Source organism: Buceros rhinoceros, unplaced genomic scaffold (genome assembly GCF_000710305.1).
Source record: "Buceros rhinoceros silvestris isolate BGI_N320 unplaced genomic scaffold, ASM71030v1 scaffold33897, whole genome shotgun sequence".
NCBI classification, from domain to species: domain Eukaryota; kingdom Metazoa; phylum Chordata; class Aves; order Bucerotiformes; family Bucerotidae; genus Buceros; species Buceros rhinoceros.
Window position 1 is genome coordinate 27,833 of NW_010422343.1, and position 18,947 is coordinate 46,779.

The 18,947-nt window shown below is 41.4% G+C and overlaps 1 protein-coding gene across 1 annotated transcript in view; it reads left to right on the plus strand.

Annotated features, from left to right (window-relative positions):
• The window catches only part of EP400 (E1A binding protein p400), a 44,087-nt gene extending 26,084 nt beyond the window's left edge, over positions 1-18,003 (plus strand). Inside the window, exons 25-52 of the mRNA XM_010139999.1 lie at positions 556-647; positions 1,157-1,455; positions 1,655-1,857; positions 1,958-2,127; positions 2,358-2,554; positions 2,971-3,082; positions 3,955-4,098; positions 4,420-4,578; positions 4,846-4,929; positions 5,507-5,638; positions 5,759-5,803; positions 5,912-6,065; positions 6,498-6,739; positions 7,292-7,465; positions 8,762-8,898; positions 9,418-9,474; positions 9,597-9,675; positions 10,252-10,452; positions 11,385-11,430; positions 11,522-11,631; positions 12,270-12,474; positions 12,967-13,130; positions 13,515-13,721; positions 14,039-14,234; positions 14,847-14,977; positions 15,445-15,612; positions 15,862-15,939; positions 17,731-18,003. Of these exons, the coding sequence (XP_010138301.1) occupies positions 556-647; positions 1,157-1,455; positions 1,655-1,857; positions 1,958-2,127; positions 2,358-2,554; positions 2,971-3,082; positions 3,955-4,098; positions 4,420-4,578; positions 4,846-4,929; positions 5,507-5,638; positions 5,759-5,803; positions 5,912-6,065; positions 6,498-6,739; positions 7,292-7,465; positions 8,762-8,898; positions 9,418-9,474; positions 9,597-9,675; positions 10,252-10,452; positions 11,385-11,430; positions 11,522-11,631; positions 12,270-12,474; positions 12,967-13,130; positions 13,515-13,721; positions 14,039-14,234; positions 14,847-14,977; positions 15,445-15,612; positions 15,862-15,939; positions 17,731-18,003 (4,259 nt within the window). The remainder of the gene's footprint in view (positions 1-555; positions 648-1,156; positions 1,456-1,654; positions 1,858-1,957; positions 2,128-2,357; positions 2,555-2,970; positions 3,083-3,954; positions 4,099-4,419; positions 4,579-4,845; positions 4,930-5,506; positions 5,639-5,758; positions 5,804-5,911; positions 6,066-6,497; positions 6,740-7,291; positions 7,466-8,761; positions 8,899-9,417; positions 9,475-9,596; positions 9,676-10,251; positions 10,453-11,384; positions 11,431-11,521; positions 11,632-12,269; positions 12,475-12,966; positions 13,131-13,514; positions 13,722-14,038; positions 14,235-14,846; positions 14,978-15,444; positions 15,613-15,861; positions 15,940-17,730) is intronic.
• Positions 18,004-18,947: the final 944 nt, after the last annotated feature.

Here is an 18,947-nt window from a genome sequence, read left to right on the forward strand (position 1 = left end):
CCTGCTGACTGGTGGAGAGGTGCGCTGCTTTCCTAGCAGAAATGCTCAGTGCTGATGAGCAGTGCGTTCTGGCTGAGCCAGAAACCTAGGTGTGCTCTCCAGAAATGAACGGCACAGGGTCTGTGGCCTGCTAGTACGTGCAGGGTGCCACCGCGGTGTCCTGTCCTTACAGCGTGGTTGGGCTGTCTGCGCAACCGCCTGCTAGCAGTTGAATTCACAAGAATGCTACTGTGAGATTCCATCATACAGTGTCACCAGTTTGTAGAGCTACTGAATTCATACGTTTTCTGAAAAATATTAGGTGATTTAAGATACATTAGAACAATCTTTTTCCGATTTAGGTATAACTTCTAAATGTTAATACCTGCTGGTATAAATATCTGTCAGATACCGATGCGTAACAAAGTACAAATTTGCAATACCCAGCAGACATTTAAACTGAGAAATTGTCTGCTATTAGGATGTGTTACAGCTGTGAAATGGCTCCTGATTGACAGCAATAAATGAAACCAATCTTCAGAAGAATAAATATGTAAACGCAAGGTTTATCCTCAGTTTGTATTCCAGGTAGAGCTGCAGTTTCTAATTTGTCATCTGCTGACATGGGAGCAGTGTTAAAACCAGCACCTACACATGGACAGTTGCAGGTACTTAATTTCTATTTTCTTACAGAAACACAACTTTTCAGGATTGATAATAATTGGAAGGTATAATTTACAAAGCTGGAATTAATTAGGAACTTTAATGATTACAACTTTTATCAGTGTTTCAGGTTGACCATTCTGATGCATTTTCATCTATAATCCGTAGTTTAAAATAAATTCTGGTGTATAAAGCAGCTAACAGCTTTCTTGTGCTGTGATGGCAGACAGGTTCTTGTAACTAATGTATCACAATTATCTGGTAATGCATAAATAAAGGAATCATTTTCTGTGTGCTTTGAACACACAGGCAATTGGACAAATCTATATAGATTTCCAATCTTAACAATTTTTTAGAAAAGATACTTAAGCAACCTTTAAAGCAGAGGGAAACATCAAGTACGTGTTAAACTCCTGATCCTGATAGCTTCATTCTGAAGAAACTCAGATTCCTGAGGGATTGTGATGAACAGCAAATGCTTTTTTTTTTTTCTTTTTAACTTTTCTTGGCAAAGGAAACTTATGAAGAAAAGAACCGGCTTTTGAAGGAGCGCCTGGACAGAATATTTTCTGGCAACGAGCGCCGTTGCTCGCGGGCCCCAATGTATGGCAGAGACTTGCTGAGTGTTTGTTCTTTGGCTGGTGAAAGAAAGCCCTCTCAGCTGCCTTCCGGTGAAGACAACAGCTGGAGGTGGGCCGGCTTCGTGAACTGTTGCCTTTCCTCAAGTGCCTCTGGCGGCCCAAGTAGCCCATTGCAAGAAATGATCCTGACGTTGGTGCAGCAACAGGAGTCTCTAAAGGACGTTGTTAACAGGTAATGCGTGACTCTGCCTTGTAGGCCTCAAAAGGCTTTAAAAGCTCATTTCTCTTCGTAAGCTTGTTTGCTTTACACTGATTTATTTAGCAGTAAATGGTGTGCCATGTGAACATAAAAATAATAGTAACTTCTGCAGATGATCATTTTATATCTAACTTTGTAACTTGGTTTTCCCTTGTTTTGATGCTTTTCACAGGGCTCTCTTCGTATTGCCAGCTGCAGTTGCTGCTCCCCCGTGTTTGTACGTAGCAAATCCTCCGCCTTCCTATAGTCACAGATTGAAGCTCCTGAAGCACAGCCTGAAGCAGAAGGCAGCTCCACACTTGCATCAGTTGCAACAGATTACAACTCCTCACCTGCTCCAGTTCCCTGACCTCCGGCTGGTGCAGTATGACTCAGGTAAAGGAGGACTTTTGGTGATAATATTTCAGGAATTCCTGTTTCGTGGGAATGGAATTTCTATATAAAACCATTGTTGATTTTCTTGTTTGAAATACAGGAAAATTAGAAGCCCTCGCTGTCTTGCTTCAAAAGTTGAAATCTGAAGGACGCCGTGTGCTGATTTTGTCGCAGATGATTCTGATGTTGGACATACTGGAACTGTTCCTGAATTTCCATTTCCTCACGTTTGTGAGGATTGATGAATACGCTAACCATGAACAACGGCAGGTGAGTTTGCCCTAACAACTGTCCTCTGGTGCAGCAATATGTGCTGCTCAGGCTTTTATATGCTACAGAAGGGGAAGGAAATTTGCCTTATTTCTTTCTCATTTTGAAACACTTGACTTAGTTTTGTCTGGTGTTTTTTGTTTTGTTTTTACTAGGCTACAGTGAATTTGGTTTGGTATTTTATTTGGTGTGTGGCTTATTTACTCCTTGTTTTCACTCTGTTTATGTAGGAGCTGATGAAAATTTTCAACAGAGACAAGCGCATTTTCTGTGCCATCCTTTCCTCGCACAGTCGCTCCACTGGAGTCAATCTTGTTGAGGCAGACACCGTTGTGTTCTATGACAATGATCTAAACCCGGTGATGGATGCAAAAGCTCAGGAATGGTGTGACAGAATTGGGAGATGTAAAGATATCCATATATACAGGTGATGGTTACAGCCCAACAACCACCTTTAACATGCTGTAATGTAAAGTTAATTCAGGCAGTGCTACTTTGATCTGAAATAAAGTGGAAACAGTGCTGAAAACTTCATCTCACTTCAGTAAAAAAGATGCCAGGTTATCATGTGAAAATGTGGTCTTACCATGTCATGAATGAGTGGATCATACCTGCATGGGTTTTGTCTCTTAGTTTACAAGAAGTATTTGAAGTGCAATGTTTTTTTATTTTTTTGAATTACACTAATTGCTGAAAGACAGCTTTGAAGTAGCGGTGGTAGTACGTGCTTTGTTCTGGGTCTGTAGCAAAACAGAAAAAGAACACCGCCCCCCAAACCACCACAGTTTAAAAGTTCCGTGTTATTTTCTATAGGCAACTTATCAGATTTTTTTTTTTTTATAGGCTTGTCAGTGGTAATTCTGTAGAGGAGAAGCTTTTGAAAAACGGCACAAAGGACTTGATCAGAGAAGTAGCTGCTCAGGGAAATGACTATTCAATGGCCTTTTTAACACAGGTAAGTTATTATACAAACTATATTTATTAATATATTTATAGAAACTAAATTTATTAAACACCTGTGTTGAGGTGTTTAATAAATTCAAGCATCTGTGTTGGAGAGTTTATTACAGAATGGTTTGGTTTGAAAGGGACCTTTAATGATCACTTAGCCCAACCCCCCTCCAGTGAGCAGGAACATCTTCAAGTGGATCAGGTAGCTCAGAGCCCCGTCCAACCTGACCTGGAGTGTTTCCAGGGGTGGGACATCCACCACCTCATTTGGGCTAGAATTGACAGGTGAGCATACGAGGTTTCATGATTGCTTGAACTCTAGGAGTTAGGGCCACGCTCCCTGAGGTACTGTCCATCTCCATTTGTGCAATAATTTTCATAGTGAGGCAGAGGCATCACCTGTGTGATTTAATATGTTCTGCTTTCTTGCACCGTGCTGCAAAATTCTGCAGAGCTTGTAAGGACGACAGTTTCAAGAACCATAAAAATGTGAAATACGATGTTTGGGTATTTGGTGAGATGGGCTCTCAGCTGCTGCTCTGAAGATGCAGAAGACAGTGACTGCACTGATGAAGCCAGTCCATCCCCTTCTGGCACTCCCAATGCGGTGGTGCAGGAGGACACACTATTCCTGACTTCCCTGTAAATGAACTGTTAACGCTTCATTCTACCCTGCAGTCCTACAGGAGAGAAAATGGACAGTTTTCCAGAAATAACAGAAGGAAGTCTAATTTTGCTGTAGTCGGTCCATGGTTTATAAAGTTACTTGAACCTGAGCTAATTCAAAATTATGTAAAAAACCAGAGTGGTCCCAAAAGCTGAATGTATGTCCCTTTTTTGTTTTTGTTTTTTTCCCCTTTCCTTCTACTTACCAAGCAAACGATTCAGGAATTGTTTGAGGTTCATTCTCCTATGGAGGATTCTGGATTTAGAGTGAAAGCAGAAGAATTTGTGGTACTTTCTCAAGAGCCATCTCCAGCAGAAAATATTTCACCTAAAGTTGCAAGACCATTCATAGAGGTAATTATTAACACATACATTAAAAATACAGTTGTGCAACATGAGTATTAAACAGCTGCATTTTTTTTTTTTTTGTTTGTTTGTTTGGGTAAATTCTGTCAGTCTCTTTCTGGTAGTTTTATGTCATTCTGTCGTTTTCCTTGTAACAGAACTTCCGAAAGCCCAAGGTTGAGTTATGTATTCTCTTGTCTAAGTTATGTTTCTCTTGCCTAAGCAGAGACTTATTCCAGAAATTTATGTTGGATTTCAATGAGCTTTTTATCAGGTTTCGTTCTGTATTTTTGAAGTCTTCGTTGGTTTTAAAATATGTCTTTCTGAAAGGCCCTCAACAGTATTGAACAAGAGGATGAGGAATCAAATTACCACGTACAAGAAATAGGACCTGAGTCAAGCATTGAACCTTTTATCTCGGAGCTCTGTGAGACAAAATACAATGAAGAGCCCTCCCAGCTGCAGGAGTTAGTTGCAGTTGTGGACCAGGTACCATAACTTTCCGTTAGTATTTGGTTTAAAAGTAATATTTAGTTCAAATACTTCAATTTCTTTGCAGTCTGTCCTTAAAGCAACTTTGTTGTCTATGGGATTGATACTCCCATTAAATAGATGGGAGATCTCCTACTGACTTCAGATGTTAAGCTGTCAGAGAGGGAGATTAGTTTTAAGGAAAGATTTGATACACTCTCCTTCAATTAACATTTCTTTTATTAGCATCAATACTGACTTTTTTCCCTCGGTATGTTCTTGCAGCTGACTCCAATTGAGAAGTATGCTTTGAATTATTTAGAGCTCTTCCATGTTTCAGCTGATGAGAATGAGCCACGGTTGAATGAGGTAAAACCACAAATCTTTCTTTCCTGTGCTGTTCTGTCACAGTGGGTACGGGGAGGGTTATATTTCCAGTGTGAAGTGGAAGTTTCTCTGGTGACCTGGAATGTATTGTAGGCACTTCTGTGATCTTGTTATACTTTATGAACACCAGAATGCCTTCCAGAGAGTTTCTTATTTGAGGATTCTCTTAGTTTAAGGAGGTGTCAGTTCTTCATTTCTGTTTTCTAAATGGGAATGACATTCTTCAGCACAGCTCAGCAAATATTTGTTGTTCCGCATTGATAGCGGTGAAAAAGTTTCAGTAGCCGCTTATTCAGGTGAAGGAGCTGTGTTCTGGTTGTCTTTCTTTTTTCACTGAAATTCTGAGTTTGCTTTATTTTGAGGGTTTAAATACCGTCAACAGAGTAAAAAAAATCTTTTCTAAATGATTCTGAAAGTATCTGTTAAGAAAGTGCTATAAGATTTCCGTGCCTGAAGATGTCAAAGTTCAAGGAGTTTGTGCATAAAAATACAAATTAGTAAATTTTAGTCCAGTGTCTGTTACCGCATAAAGTTTATAAGGAGTCTGACTTTGATCTAGATGGAATTGAAGACTGCAAAGAAAGCTTGGGAAGTCCAGCATATGAAGGAGTTAAAAGAAAAAGAGCAAAAAATGCTTTGGGAGGATGAAGAGGAACTTCTAACCTACACTCGGGAGGATGCATACAACAAAGTAATGCCTGATTAGTCTTGTTTCTCTTCATAGTGTATCTCTTAGCGGTTATTATGAGAACACCTTTTCCTTCAGGGATCAGCTGGATCATTTGAATTGTGTTCTCTCTTTGTTGTGTAGGAGTATGTCTATGAAGGTCCAGATGGACAAACCGAAATAATGCCAGTAAGTAAAAGTAATGCCAGGCAGCCTAAACAGGCTTTTCATTGTTTTGAAGTGTAAGGATCAGTGGAGAGTTAATACTGCAGTAACTACAAATTTTGCTCTGTGCAGCTTTGGACTCCTCCCACTCCACCTCAGGATGATAATGATATCTACATAGATTCTGTTATGTGCCTGATGTATGATACCACCCCGATTCCAGAATCAAAGCTGCCTCCAGTGTATGTCAGGAAGGAACGTAAACGGCACAAAGCTGATCCATCTGGTAAGTGTTTGTTCAAACTTGTTCTGAGATTTAATCCTGAAAAGTTAAAAAAATTAGAGGATTTTTCGTACCCTCTACGTATCTGGTCCAGTAAAGATCAAATTTGCAGGTTTGAAGAGATGAAAATTCTTGTCTCACCATGGTCTTGAAGCAATAGAATGGCTGAAGTCCCAGTTCTTATCTCTTATTTAGAGATCCAGGTGCTTATAAAAGGATAATTTCAGAAAACAGGCATTCTACTATGTGAGTTGGGACAAGGCTGATCTTACTTTATACCAGACCCTGTTTAGTTACTGACAGTACGTTTTTAAGAGGTCATGGGGAATATTCTGTACACACGTAGGAGCATTTTGCAGCTGTAAGTAGCAGAGGAATCAAAAATGATAACTATCTATTTACCAAGGATGTTTGGATTTTATTTTTTTCTCTCAGCTGCAGGTAGGAAGAAAAAGCAACGTCATGGAGAGACCGTTATTCCACCTCGTTCACTTTTTGATCGTGCAACTCCAGGCATGTTGAAAATGCGCCGAGAGGGCAAAGAACAAAAGAAAAACATCTTGTTGAAACAACAAACACAGTTTGCAAAGCCTTTGCCGACTCTTGTCAAACCAGCTGCTGAGGCTGGACAGGATAATCCAGAGTGGTTGATCAGTGAAGACTGGGCACTTCTGCAGGTGAGATGATACCTGCATTTCCCGCTGTTATTATTTATTGTGTTTTGGCTTCTAATTTTTGAAATGGCTCTTTCTGCACTTTATTACTTCAAGGCTATTTCCAATTCTTAAGACTAGTTTGGCATTTTGCTGCCGTAACTCAGAAGAGATTGCCTATCCTTTGCGTTCCTCTAAGGAAAAATTAAAGCTTAAACTACAGAATGCATAATTAAGTCCTTTTTTTTTGTTGTAGGGACCACTGACTATTATGTTCCAGATTAGTTGTGCTGGTTGGATAATGCAGCTAAGGGTCTCTCCGCTTTTGAGAAGAGCGCAGCACCTGAGTGGCAGCTCTCTGTTGCTCTTACACCAATCTCCAAGCGTTCTCTTCCATGTCAATCTGCATAATAGCATTTTATGGTTATTTATCCTCTGTGAATGTAGGTGAACCCATAGCCTGAGCCCTGAGCTGACTCATTGTAGTAGTGGCGTGTGGACACATGCAGATAAGGGTGGGCTTGGAAGATGGGAATGATTTGTTATCTGAAGCTTTTGTACCTTTATCTGTTGCAGGCAGTGAAGCAGCTGCTGGAGCTTCCGTTAAATCTCGCTGTTGTATCGCCAGCACACACTCCCAACTGGGACCTTGTTAGTGATGTTGTTAACTCGTGCAGCAGAGTCTATCGCTCACCAAAACAATGCCGAAACAGATACGAGAATGTCATTATTCCAAGGGAAGAAGGAAAGGTGAGTTTATATAGAATGATGCTTCTTTTTTTACCTTAAGTTTGTAGATTTTTTCCTTATCTCCGTAAACACTTGTTTTTTGTTAAAGTTTCAACAGTGTAAATAAATAACTTTTAAAAGATTATTAAATTATCCTCATCAGGATTTCCACTTATTTTATGTGATTTCTTTGAAAAGAAAAAGCACCTGAACAAAATCTTCCACAAAAGATCATCTAACTTTCCTTCTTATTTTACAGCTAATGTACGAAGCTAATCCTAAAAAGAAGACAAAAAGTATTTATAAGGTGTGCATTGGTATTCTTTCAAAATCAAATCTAGACACTGTGGTATTTAGCAGCAATGGAGGTGGGCAGATAATTCATATGAGATCCATGTTGAGTGTCACTTGAGTTCTGAAACATCAATTAAAATTCCAAATTTATTTTTCCTTTCTTTGTTGGTACAGTGGATTGACACCAGACTTCAGCTTTTGGATTTGATAGATAAATTTTAAATCATTCAAGAAGTTTGTGATTTCACTTAAACTGTAGTGGCTATTTTTCCACCTAACAACCACTATGTAACTTACCCTGATTATTTTGATGTGACGGTACTTAAGATCCATAAGAATGCACTTCATGCCAGAGTCTAAGTGGATTACAAATACATAGTGAATTTAATGCCTGAAATACCTTTTAGTAAATGAGGACGATAGTACGCTACAGAGAGAAAAATAAATTCCATGAGCAACTTCTTCCAAACCTACAGCAATTTAGTGACAGAACTGAGTAGAGAATCTAGAGCTTCTGACTGTAGTCCCGTTGTCTGACTGAGAAGCAGGTTTGTCCCTGACTGGCAGGTGCTGCTTAGGAGAAGCAGAGTGTTAGAGTGGCATGGTGTGTTGGATGTTAACGTAGCGTTGTTGGGAGAGCAGTGCAGTGACGGTTTTATTACGTGTGCGCTATGCATAACTATAAACTAATGGGCTCTTGGTTTGGGTACTGAATTACGCTTACAAGATCTAAACTAAAGCAAAGATTCTTTTTCAAATTAGAGTTTGCCATTTTGTATGTCCCCAAGTGCTGATGCCAGCGTGACCATGAGAACCGCTCCTTATTTTGCTTTTTCTTTATATATTTCCCATAGAGTTTTGTTTAACAGTAAGTTATCAGTGACATGAGGCAGAGACCAGTCTGTGATAGATATGTTGGAGGACGTTTTTATATAACCTACAAGCTCACCATGTGTTTATACATAGACAAAATGCCCTCTGGGTGTGTTTGCAATTGAAAGTTGGTTTCTTTTCATTTTCTAGACTAAAAACAGTCGCCCACTTCGTACCAATCAGATCTATGCTCAAGATGAGGGTGCGACCCACACGCAACTCTATACTAATCATTTTGAGATGATGAAAATGATTGCAGGGAAGAGAAGTCCACCCATCAAACCTCTGTAAGTTCAGCTGGGATCATTCGATCTCCCTGTCACCACAGATCTCCTGGAAACTGTTGTGAATTGCTCTTGCAGCCCAGAGTTTTTTCACACTCTGTTTCAAGCTGCTGTTTTGTTTCTGTGTTCTTGATCTCTTTCCTTGCATCTGGGCCTGGTGCTGTTGGAACACCTCCCCATTTCATGTGTTCGGGTTAGCTTTTACTCGCTGCGTGCGTTTGTTCTGTGTGAGTCAGAGCAGAAGAGCACTTGGTTTTGTCCACTTCATAAGCCACTTTCCATTTGCCTGAATTGTAAACATTTTGATGTCTATGCTGTTAGTAGTACATTGTTTTCTATATGTATTCCTGTAGTAACTTTTTCTGTATTAATTTAATACTTACAGGCTCCAGTACTGGTGGGAAAACTTCACAAAAGTTTTTAAAAAAAAAAACTGCAGTGTCATCTGCTAAAACATGTGAAATTAAATACTGTTTTTATGTTTTTCCTGTCTCCAGTAATACAGTTTTTTCTCAATTTCAGGCTTGGCATGAATCCTTTCCAGAAGAATCCAAAGCATGCATCAGTGCTTGCAGAAAGGTAGGCACTCTCTGTCTTACGGGAGTTACAAATTGTATAAAAATACTTTTATCTTCTCTTTTTTTTAACTTTCTGTTATTTATTTTTGACGGTGGCGTATTTTGTCTCCTCATTGTTTCTAGTGGAATCAACTATGATAAGCCACTTCCTCCAATTCAAGTTGCATCGCTCCGAGCAGAACGTATTGCAAAAGAGAAAAAGGTATGGTCCCCAGCTCAGCTGGACATACGACTGCAGTAACTGGAAAAACTAGGCAGCAGAGGAAGTGTGAGGAGAGCTGCCTCCTGGGAGACCTTTGGGGGTACAGTGGACGTTAGGAGCAGCTGCACATTGTTCCCATACTGGGGTTCAGATATCCACGGTCCAAAGTGGGACCTTTCCTTGGGCTTTTAGGTCACGCTCATGCTCGTTGTTCAGAAGCATCTTCTTGGAAACTGTATTAAAACTGTGTCAAAATCTTGTTTTATTCTTTACCATGCTGTAGCCTCCTTTCTTACATTACTCAGAACGAGCTACTTGTCCTTCCTTGTGGATGGTAAATGGCTTGTTCTATGCTCTACGCTATATAACCATGAACGTAGCTGGGAGTTTGAAACTAGTTAGGTCATGTAACTTGGACTTAGTTACAGTGAAGGCAGACTTGTGTGCTGTCTCTGCACGCCATATATAAAACGTGCTTAGAATTAAAGGGGATTTGGTTTCCAGGTTTTGTTTTGGTTTTTTGACTATAACCTGCGCTGTTTTGAAGACTGTGAAGCTCACCCTTTGATTTCCTAGGCTTTGGCTGAACAGCAGAGGGCACAGCAGCAGACAGGTCCACAGCCGCAGCAGCAGCAAGCTGGTCAGCAGCAAGCTCAGCAACCAGCTGTACAGCAAGCCCAAGCCCAGCCCCAGGCGCAGGCTCAGGCCCAGGTAGTGCAGCAGCCCCAGGCAGTAGTGCAGACTGCAGTAACTACTGTGGCCAACACGGCAGTATTGGTAAGAAAGGGAGGGCTTGTGCCTCTGGTGTAGTAACGTCAGTTCTCTGTGTGTACCGTATCTGCGTGTTTGATTTTCTCTGGAAAGTGGGAATTTTAGGTCAGTATAGTGAGAGAAAAGTGTTTCTGTCTGTCTTTGTGTTTTCCTGGGTATGCTGGGTATCTTCTTTCTTTGCTCATTTATTAAGACTGTGTTTGTACTATTATAGCGATAGATCTTGGCATTCTGAGGTGGAAAAACACCATATCCTTTGCAAAGATTTTTTGCCTTTTTCAGTTTAGACTTTAATTTAATCAAGTCTGAGCAAATACATTTACATGGTCACTGAACAGTGTTTATTCAGAGAACTTGGAGAATGAAGAGAATATATCTGTAAGAGCTACTTTTAAAGTAGCTGAAACCCCAAATTTTTATTAAACTTTGCAAGGCAAGTGGGATGCTGCATCCTACAGGATCTACCATGACTGTCTTATTGCAAATCTGTGCAAAGTTTTCATGGCTTCTTGTCATTGAAGGGCAAGAACACTACAGCTTTTAGAGAAAGAGGCAGAGGACGGGTTCTGACCCCTAAGCGTTGCTGTGTGTCTAATGCTCAGTGATGTTTCTGTGTGAGTGGCTATCGGTGGTGTGCCAGAGTAGGCTATTGCTCCCTTCTTCTGCTAATAAGGAAGTCAGATGACCAGTATTTACCAAACATTTGGCTGGTCTCCAATTGCTCGTTAGTGTGGCAGAATCCTAATACGTACATCACATCACTTGTTGATAGGTAGAATGATGAACACCTGCAGAAGTACCTGTGCCTTTTACTGCGTTTTTGTTATTTAGTCACTTCTGGAATACAGTATTGTGTTAAAGAGCCTGGCAGGGTAAGAGTATATTCAGTTTTCTGGTACTGTTTTTCTGAACTGTTACCTCAATTGTCTTCTGAATAGGCGGGCACAATCAAAACAGCAGTTACGGGGACAAGTATACAGACTGGTAAGAAGACTTTATAATTAGGCCTTGGAGATGATAGGACATTGGGATTTTCATTGTTAGAATCTCACATTTAATGCTGGCTTGCTTTCAGCTACAGTGAGTGGGAACGTCATAGTGAATACTGTCGCTGGGGTCCCTGCTGCCACCTTCCAGCCCATCAATAAACGTCTGGCTTCGCCTGTTATACCTGGAACGCTGACTGTGAGTAGATCACACCTCACTTGTGTCCCTCGACTGATCTTGGGTGTGTGTTTTATCAGCATATCTGTTTTTATTCTTTAGCTTTCCATGTTATCAGAAACTCTGCTGCTTGCAAATTTCCTGTGTGTCATGTGATTCTGTGACAAACCCCTCTCCCTTAACAAATACCAGAACACTGAGGAACAGTTTGTCAGAAAAAAGTGCCTTATAGACACTGCTGTTCGAAATAGTTGGTAGACGAGCGCTGTCATAGGCAGTGTGTTATGTCCTTACTGTTTCCAGCCGGTAACTGTTGCACGCTTTATTAATTACGATCTTTATTATTGTGTTAATGGTTTAGGACTATGGAAGATAAAGCAAAAAATTGAAAGGTCATAAAATCAGATTTCAGTGATGTAGTTAAGGGGTTGGTGATCAGCCTGTGTGAAAACGACTTAACCAGATGCTGCTGATGAGACATACCCGAACAGACAGATCTGTTAATCCGAACAGATAGCTGCATTAGAAAGATTGGCCTTTGCATTGCTTTGGCATTTTTGACGTTTGTTTCTAAAGTTGCGTAGTCCGTTTGCAGAAGGTTCCATAGCTTAAGGACACTTCAGAAATGAGTGAGAAATGATGACTGTGTCCCTTTTCAGACTTCGGGTGGTACTGCAACTGCACAAGTGGTGCACACCCAGCAGCGAACGGCGGCAGCACCTGCTGCTTCCACAGAACTGGTGACCATAGCATCTACCCAGGGAGTTCGAGCAGTGACGTCAGTGACAGCGTCAGCAGTGGTAACTACCAACTTAACACCTGTGCAGACCCAGACAAGGTCTTTGGTGACTCAAGTTACACCAGGTAATAATCGTGTGTTTAGGGATTTTTTTTTCTGAGGGGACATAGCGGCCTATATTTCTGTAGGTGGCTCGACCGCCATAGCCCCACAATACTGAAAGTCTGGATTTGTTGGCAGCACAATTAAACAGTGCTCTGATATTGAGCTTGCTTTATTGATTACATTTTTCTGTAGTATTTCTGGTTAAAGTGTTGCAGTAGAGAGCTGCTTGGCCCCGGGCACTGCATTTTAAAAATATCATTAATAATCTAGCAGTAATATCAGAATTGACTCTCTCAGCTAAAAACCATTGTGAAGAAAGGAGAATATGTTTTATTTTTTACTCTACTTTTGCATCATGTTTATGCTAATCTGTTTTTATTTGTAGTTAGTCCACAAACTCTGGAGTGGAAAAATAATGCATTTAACAGCTTGGCTTTTCAGGTGAAATCAATCAAATAAACCGTATGTTCAAAAGATTTCTTCAGAGCATTTTTTTTTTTCTTTATTCACAGCTACACCAACAGTCCAGCTGTCCGGCAAAACAATCACCCCTGCTCACTTCCAGCTTCTGAGGCAACAGCAGCAGCAGGCTGCGCAGGGGCAGGTCCCACAGATTCAGGCTAAGGAACAAGCCCAGTCTCCAGCTCAAAACAAAACTGAAGGGAAATTGTCACAGGTGAGGAAGTGCTTCTGAGGTAACGTGGCTTGTCACTCTCATTGGTACTGTGAGCATCGTTAGCAGTGTGTGTTGTAACCTGTTCTCTTGTGCTAGAGTGAACTGCAGCTCTTTCTTAAATTTGATCCTGCTAAAATGTGGTGAAGGCAGTGAGTCCGATAGCCCTTTCAAACGGAACCACTATCACAGGAGGTCAGGAAGTAAAGCACTTACTGTCACTTATGCCCTGGCAAACCCTCTGTGTAAAAGAGTTGCATTTGTAGCTCTGATCTTAACTAAAGCCAGCCATAGAACGCTTCTCCTTTAAAGCTCCGGATTCATCTCCGTGTTTTTCCTGTAGTCGTGTAAAAGATTGGAAATGATGGAAGTGTTTGATTGTTGCAGGAGCAGCTGATCAAGTTGCAGAAGCAGAAGCTGCAGCTTCCCCAGCAGCAGGCAGGGCAGCAGACACAGCAAGGGGCACAACAGCAAACGGCACAAGTACAAGTGCAGCAGCAACAGCAAACGCAACAACTCACTGCTGTTACAGCACCTCGGCCTGGCGCGGTTCTCACAGGCACTACTGTCACAAACCTGCAAGTTACTCGTCTCGTAAGTTGTCTTTGACTTGGCAAAAACAGCCCTAAACACCTTTTTCTCTTTGCTGGTGTAAATGAACTGGATACCAGGCATTCACACACACGAGCTCTTTTACTGAGGCAGCACAAAAGATCTAGCTGTAACATAAATAGCTTTAAATTGCACTTCCGCACTGATACCGTCTCTGAAGTGTGTTTCTGTAAAGGAGAAATTATATTTAGAAACATTTACAACTTCACAACACTTTATAATGAGCTGTTATATGTAGCAAGTATTTTTTTGTGCAACAAAATTTTTGTGTACAATAATCTTCATTCCTTACTGCTTAGACTCGTGTTCCTGCTTCCCAGCTTCAAGCACAAGGACAGATCCAGGCCCAGACTCCGCAAGCAGCACAGGTTGCTCTGGCAAAGCCCCCGGTGGTGTCTGTTCCAGCTGCTGTTGTGTCATCGGCAGGAGTCACCACGCTCCCTGTTACCGTTGCAGGCATTAGCGTTGCCATTGGGCAGCCGCAGAAGGCAGCAGGTATGGCAACAGACTTGCTAAATCCCACTTTAAATCCCACTCTTAAATGTAGGGTGTTTCAAATAATGTCTCCTGTGGCATGCTCACATTCTTAAAAGCTAAAGTGATAGAGGTTGCATTCCAGTTTGTTTCTAGTATGAGGTAGGAGACTTGAGCTTACTCCATGTGCTCTGGAGGTAAGCATGATGCTTTAGCCAGATGTGGTTGGTTTTACTTGTTTTGGGTTTTCTAAATCTGTGTGTGAGAGCAGGTGAGCAGATGCAGTTTTAGAAATAAAGACAAAGTAATTTAATCCATTTTTAAAAATGCAAAATGAAAACAGGAAAACGTGTGTTTCATAACTGTCTCCTGTACTTGGACAGAATTTTTCCTGTAGGAAGATTATTGTGAGAACACAAAGTTTGCTTATTCATGCCCCCAGATAAGCTTTTTTTCTCCGGTGTCAAAATCATGTGTCTTATTCCCATTAAAATCAGTGGGTTATTAGTGCTCAGAGCTATGCAGATGCAGAAGTCTATAAAAAAGCACAATCTGTGTTTGCAAGCTGTGATTACTGAGACAAAGCAATAAAATGAAGACTCTTGCAGTTCTAATTATTTTTGTAATTTTCAGGAGGCCAGACAGTAGTTGCCCAGCCCCTGCACGTCCAGCAGCTTCTGAAGCTCAAGCATCACCAAGCAGCCCAGCAGCAGAAAGCTATCCAGCCTCAGGTTGCACAGGGCCAGGCAACCGTGCAGCAAAAGGTACGTGTTGTTTGCTCTCCCACCGAGTTCTGCAGCGCTTCTGGGGCTGTAAAGCTTCAGCTCTGAATTACGAGGACACTCCTAGAGAGTCAGTCAGTATTTCTAGAGGTGGATCTTTAGTATATCTCGAGAGAACAGTTTCTCATCTGCCTCGCTAGGTGCTTAATAATTTTTCCAGTCAGTCTGCTATTTGCTGTGATTTCTTATACCCCAAACTGGCTTTTGCTGTTTTCTTTTTAAAGTAACAAAGATTAAGATTCTCCTTAGTCATTTCTAATATAACTGAATGTGGAATAATCCCAAAGGTTCATAATATTTGTATAAGTGCATGAAAGCTTTCTCCTAGTGCTCATTTATTGAACCTGGAAGGATTTTGTTTCAATAATTAAATGTACTTAATATTGTTAGCTACATACCAATTCTTGAAAATACACATGTTTTGTATTAACTTTTTTTCTCTTCTGCAGATAAATGCTCAACAGGTTACAGTCCAAACCCAACAGCAGACGTCACAGCAACAAAAAGTAACTTACACTACCCAGCCTGCCATTAAAACACAGTTCTTAACAACTCCGATTTCCCAAACCCAGAAACCAGGTGGAACCCAGCAAGTGCAGGCCCAGATTCAGGTACAGGTAACACGGGTTTGCACCTCTAAACTCTGCAGTGGCTGGAGAATTGGAAAGGTGACAGGTGATGTAGCGTTTTAGCACCTGTTCCTCTTAATTCTGGTCACTAATTGTTTAAATCGACTTTATTATAAAATTCATTGGTCCAAATATGTGGCCGTGGAGCAGGTCTTGTAGCAGGCTTGATAGATGCGGCCTGTTGCTGCTATTAGCAATTTTTTATTTTGACCAAATCTTTATTTCATGTCACTGCAGGTCGCAAAACTTCCGCAAGTGGTGCAGCAACAGGCTACTGTTGCCAACATTCAGCAGATGGTTTCAGTTTCCCAACAGGTAGGTTTTGTGCTTGTCAAATCGATCCTACTGAAAGCTCATTTATGTGGAATATGTTGTATTTTTCACCTTAAGTGTGGCATAGGTGCTATTTTTGAAGCATGTAGCAAATTCCTTTCTATAAAAATGAATCGTGAATACTGAGTCAGCTGCTGTATGTTCTCTGGTCTAAAACTTTGGCAGATGCAGCAATGTTTGTCCATCACTGTAGATAAGCTGCACGACATCTTAAAAAAATTTTCTGGAGCTGAAAGAACTTTTAAAAACTGTTTTCTTGTGATGCATAGTCAGGGTAACAAACAATTGAACTAACGAGCACCCTCTGAGTTTGTTCTATAAAATTTGGAACAGATCTTTTCGTTGTAGTTCACAAAGCTGTGCCAGGTGCTTTGTACAAGTCAGAATGGAGTGATACCTGTTCTAAACGTGGTTTGGTAACAGAGGGCCAGAGAAGGTCAAACAGCTCGGTCTCCCCTCCCCAAACTACCAGGCAGTTTGTTGATGCTGTTCAGAACAATATCATTCAGGCTGTTAGCAACAGGCGTAACTTAGGCTGTTGATTGGCAGGAGTGATTTCACTTTGGACAGTGGATGAAGTTATTGCTTCAGTGCACAAAAATCCGAGCCGATCAGCTCTTAGTCTGTCACAGTTTATAGTGCAGCACTTCAGAGCGGTATCAAACCTGTGCCCGTTTACCTGGAAATGATGATAAAGTGGTGTAACCTCCTCCGATGTGACTGCTTCAAGGGCAAGGTAGACAGTGGGGAGCAGAAACCTCATCAGTCAACACAAGTTGAGTTGTCCTCTGTAGTCAGTAAGAGCTCCTAGGTAATTTTTCCAGGGACGTTGAAAGCTAGATGTTTAACAGCTGCTGAGGCTGGCATAACTCTGTTGCAGTCCGTGGTAAAAAGACAAATAAACTCCTCCCCTCCCACCACAGAGGCCGGTGAATCAGTGGCAGCAGGATTAGGCGTGCTAAGTATTTTTTAAGCCGCAGCCTGGATGTGCGTGTGGCAGTGATGTGTGCATGGCATGCTTTTTACTGGCATTTTTAGCTCTTCCCAGTGGATTCCTCTTGGATCGATCAAGAGTTCATCTTCCCCTAGAGAAGCCCTTGCAGCTTCATTTGGCTTCTCTAACAAAGGCAGCTGAAGCTGCTCAGTTTTCATTACCTTGTCTTCTGAATAAGGAGACGTTGGATTTTTTTCTCCCTTGCTCTGAATAGAGCTATGAAAATTCGATTTTTGGATGGAGTTCAAACTATTCTACCCTAAATTGGCAATAGAGACTGGCAGCTGTAGTCGGAGACTGGTGGGAAGCCTCAGTGGCTGTATTTATTGTCACAGTGTGGGTGCAGAGTGGGCATTTTCCCTTCTTTGATCCTCCATCTATCAGTCTATTCTATTCCCTCTTCCTTCACGTCTCCTTCTGTAGTACAGGAGTTTTCCTATCTGTCTAATAGAGTTTTTTCCCTTCCATTTATTTTTGGTAAAAATTCTGGGGGAATTTCCTTTAATTTATACTGCAGAGATCTGAGTTACAGGCATATTGGCTCTTAGCTCTGATTTATAAAGCTCTAGAAAATGTGATGGAACGCTGTTCCTCACTGAAACCGCAGAGCCTGTGTTCCCAGAACCCCTCCCAGCCTTCCTGCTTTCTCCAGGATGCTTCTCAGTCAAGAGAGCGAATCGCATTATCAGTAAGATGCTTCTGTAGAGGGGAAACGTAACGAATGCTCAGTTTAGTGCTAAACTACTGTTTTGTAATTGCCTTGTCATCCTGCTGTCCAGGTACAAGCTCAACCCCAAACCGTGACACTTTCTCAGACAACAGCAGGTCAGCAGCAGGTTCAGGTGATTCCTGCAACTACTGCGACTGCTCAGGTCGTCCAGCAGAAACTGATACAGCAGCAAGTGGTGACAACAGCATCTCCCCAGATTCAGGCTCCAGGTGTACCGAATCCAGCCCAGACACCAGCAACGTCTGAAGCCCAGAATCAGCAAGCAAAAGTACAAATGAGGACGCCCACTGTCAGACTAAAGGCACCTACCAAACCCAGTTGAATTAACGATTAAAATGCAATAACAGGGAAACGCAGCATTTCTTGTTTGCTAAGCCAAGTGAGAAGCTACTCCAAACACCCCAGTGAGGACAAACCACCCCTATGGATTTGGTTTTAGCAGAAGGGTTTTTGCTGGTGAACATTTAAGCTCTAATATAACTTCAGCGTATTAGCACCTGTTTAGCACTCAAAATCTGTATGAGACGTGTTCCTCCAGTGTTCTCTGTGCTCATTCAAGCCAGATGAAGCAAACATTACTCACGTTTAAATTCTGCTGAGCTTCACAGAAGTCAAATGGTGATATGCCACAAATGTCAGTAAATCTCTGTGTTAGCATCCCGCTGGCTGCCCCGGGGAATGCGCGGGTCTTTGCTATAGTTTGGGTGTGTGCTCAGTGTCCATGGTGAAAGCCGAAAGAACCAGGTGTAGTTAATATAGCAAAGTATTTTCCATCCCTATAAAAGCTGCGTGTTGTTCTCGCTTGAGGTAAATACCTCGGGAAGATCTAACAACGTCTTTGAAGTGCTCCCTGCAGAGTTTAGCCAATAAATGTGAAAACCTGTAAGTATATGTAATTAAAAAGGAAGAAGAGTTTCATTCTCCATTTTTGTAAGTCTTTTAAAATGTTTGTTAGTAGTTTTGTGTACAGTTTACTGAGTCACCCAACCTGTGCGCTCATACTCATATGTCATGTTAAGGTAGTGGATATTTTAGGCATGAACTGAGTAAATACTGTGTGGATAGTAGATGTGTATTAAGATGTAGCCCCTTTTTTTTGTAAAAGAATTGTTTGGTGGATACAGCTAAAAAATGGTCCACGGCTGTTTCTCATGGCACTGCCGTCAAGGAAAATCTCCAACTGATGAAATTTAATCTCTCGGTTTCATTCTGCTCTTGCAACATGTTTAAATGTTCAGTACTTTCTACTCAGCTTCAGCTGGGGGG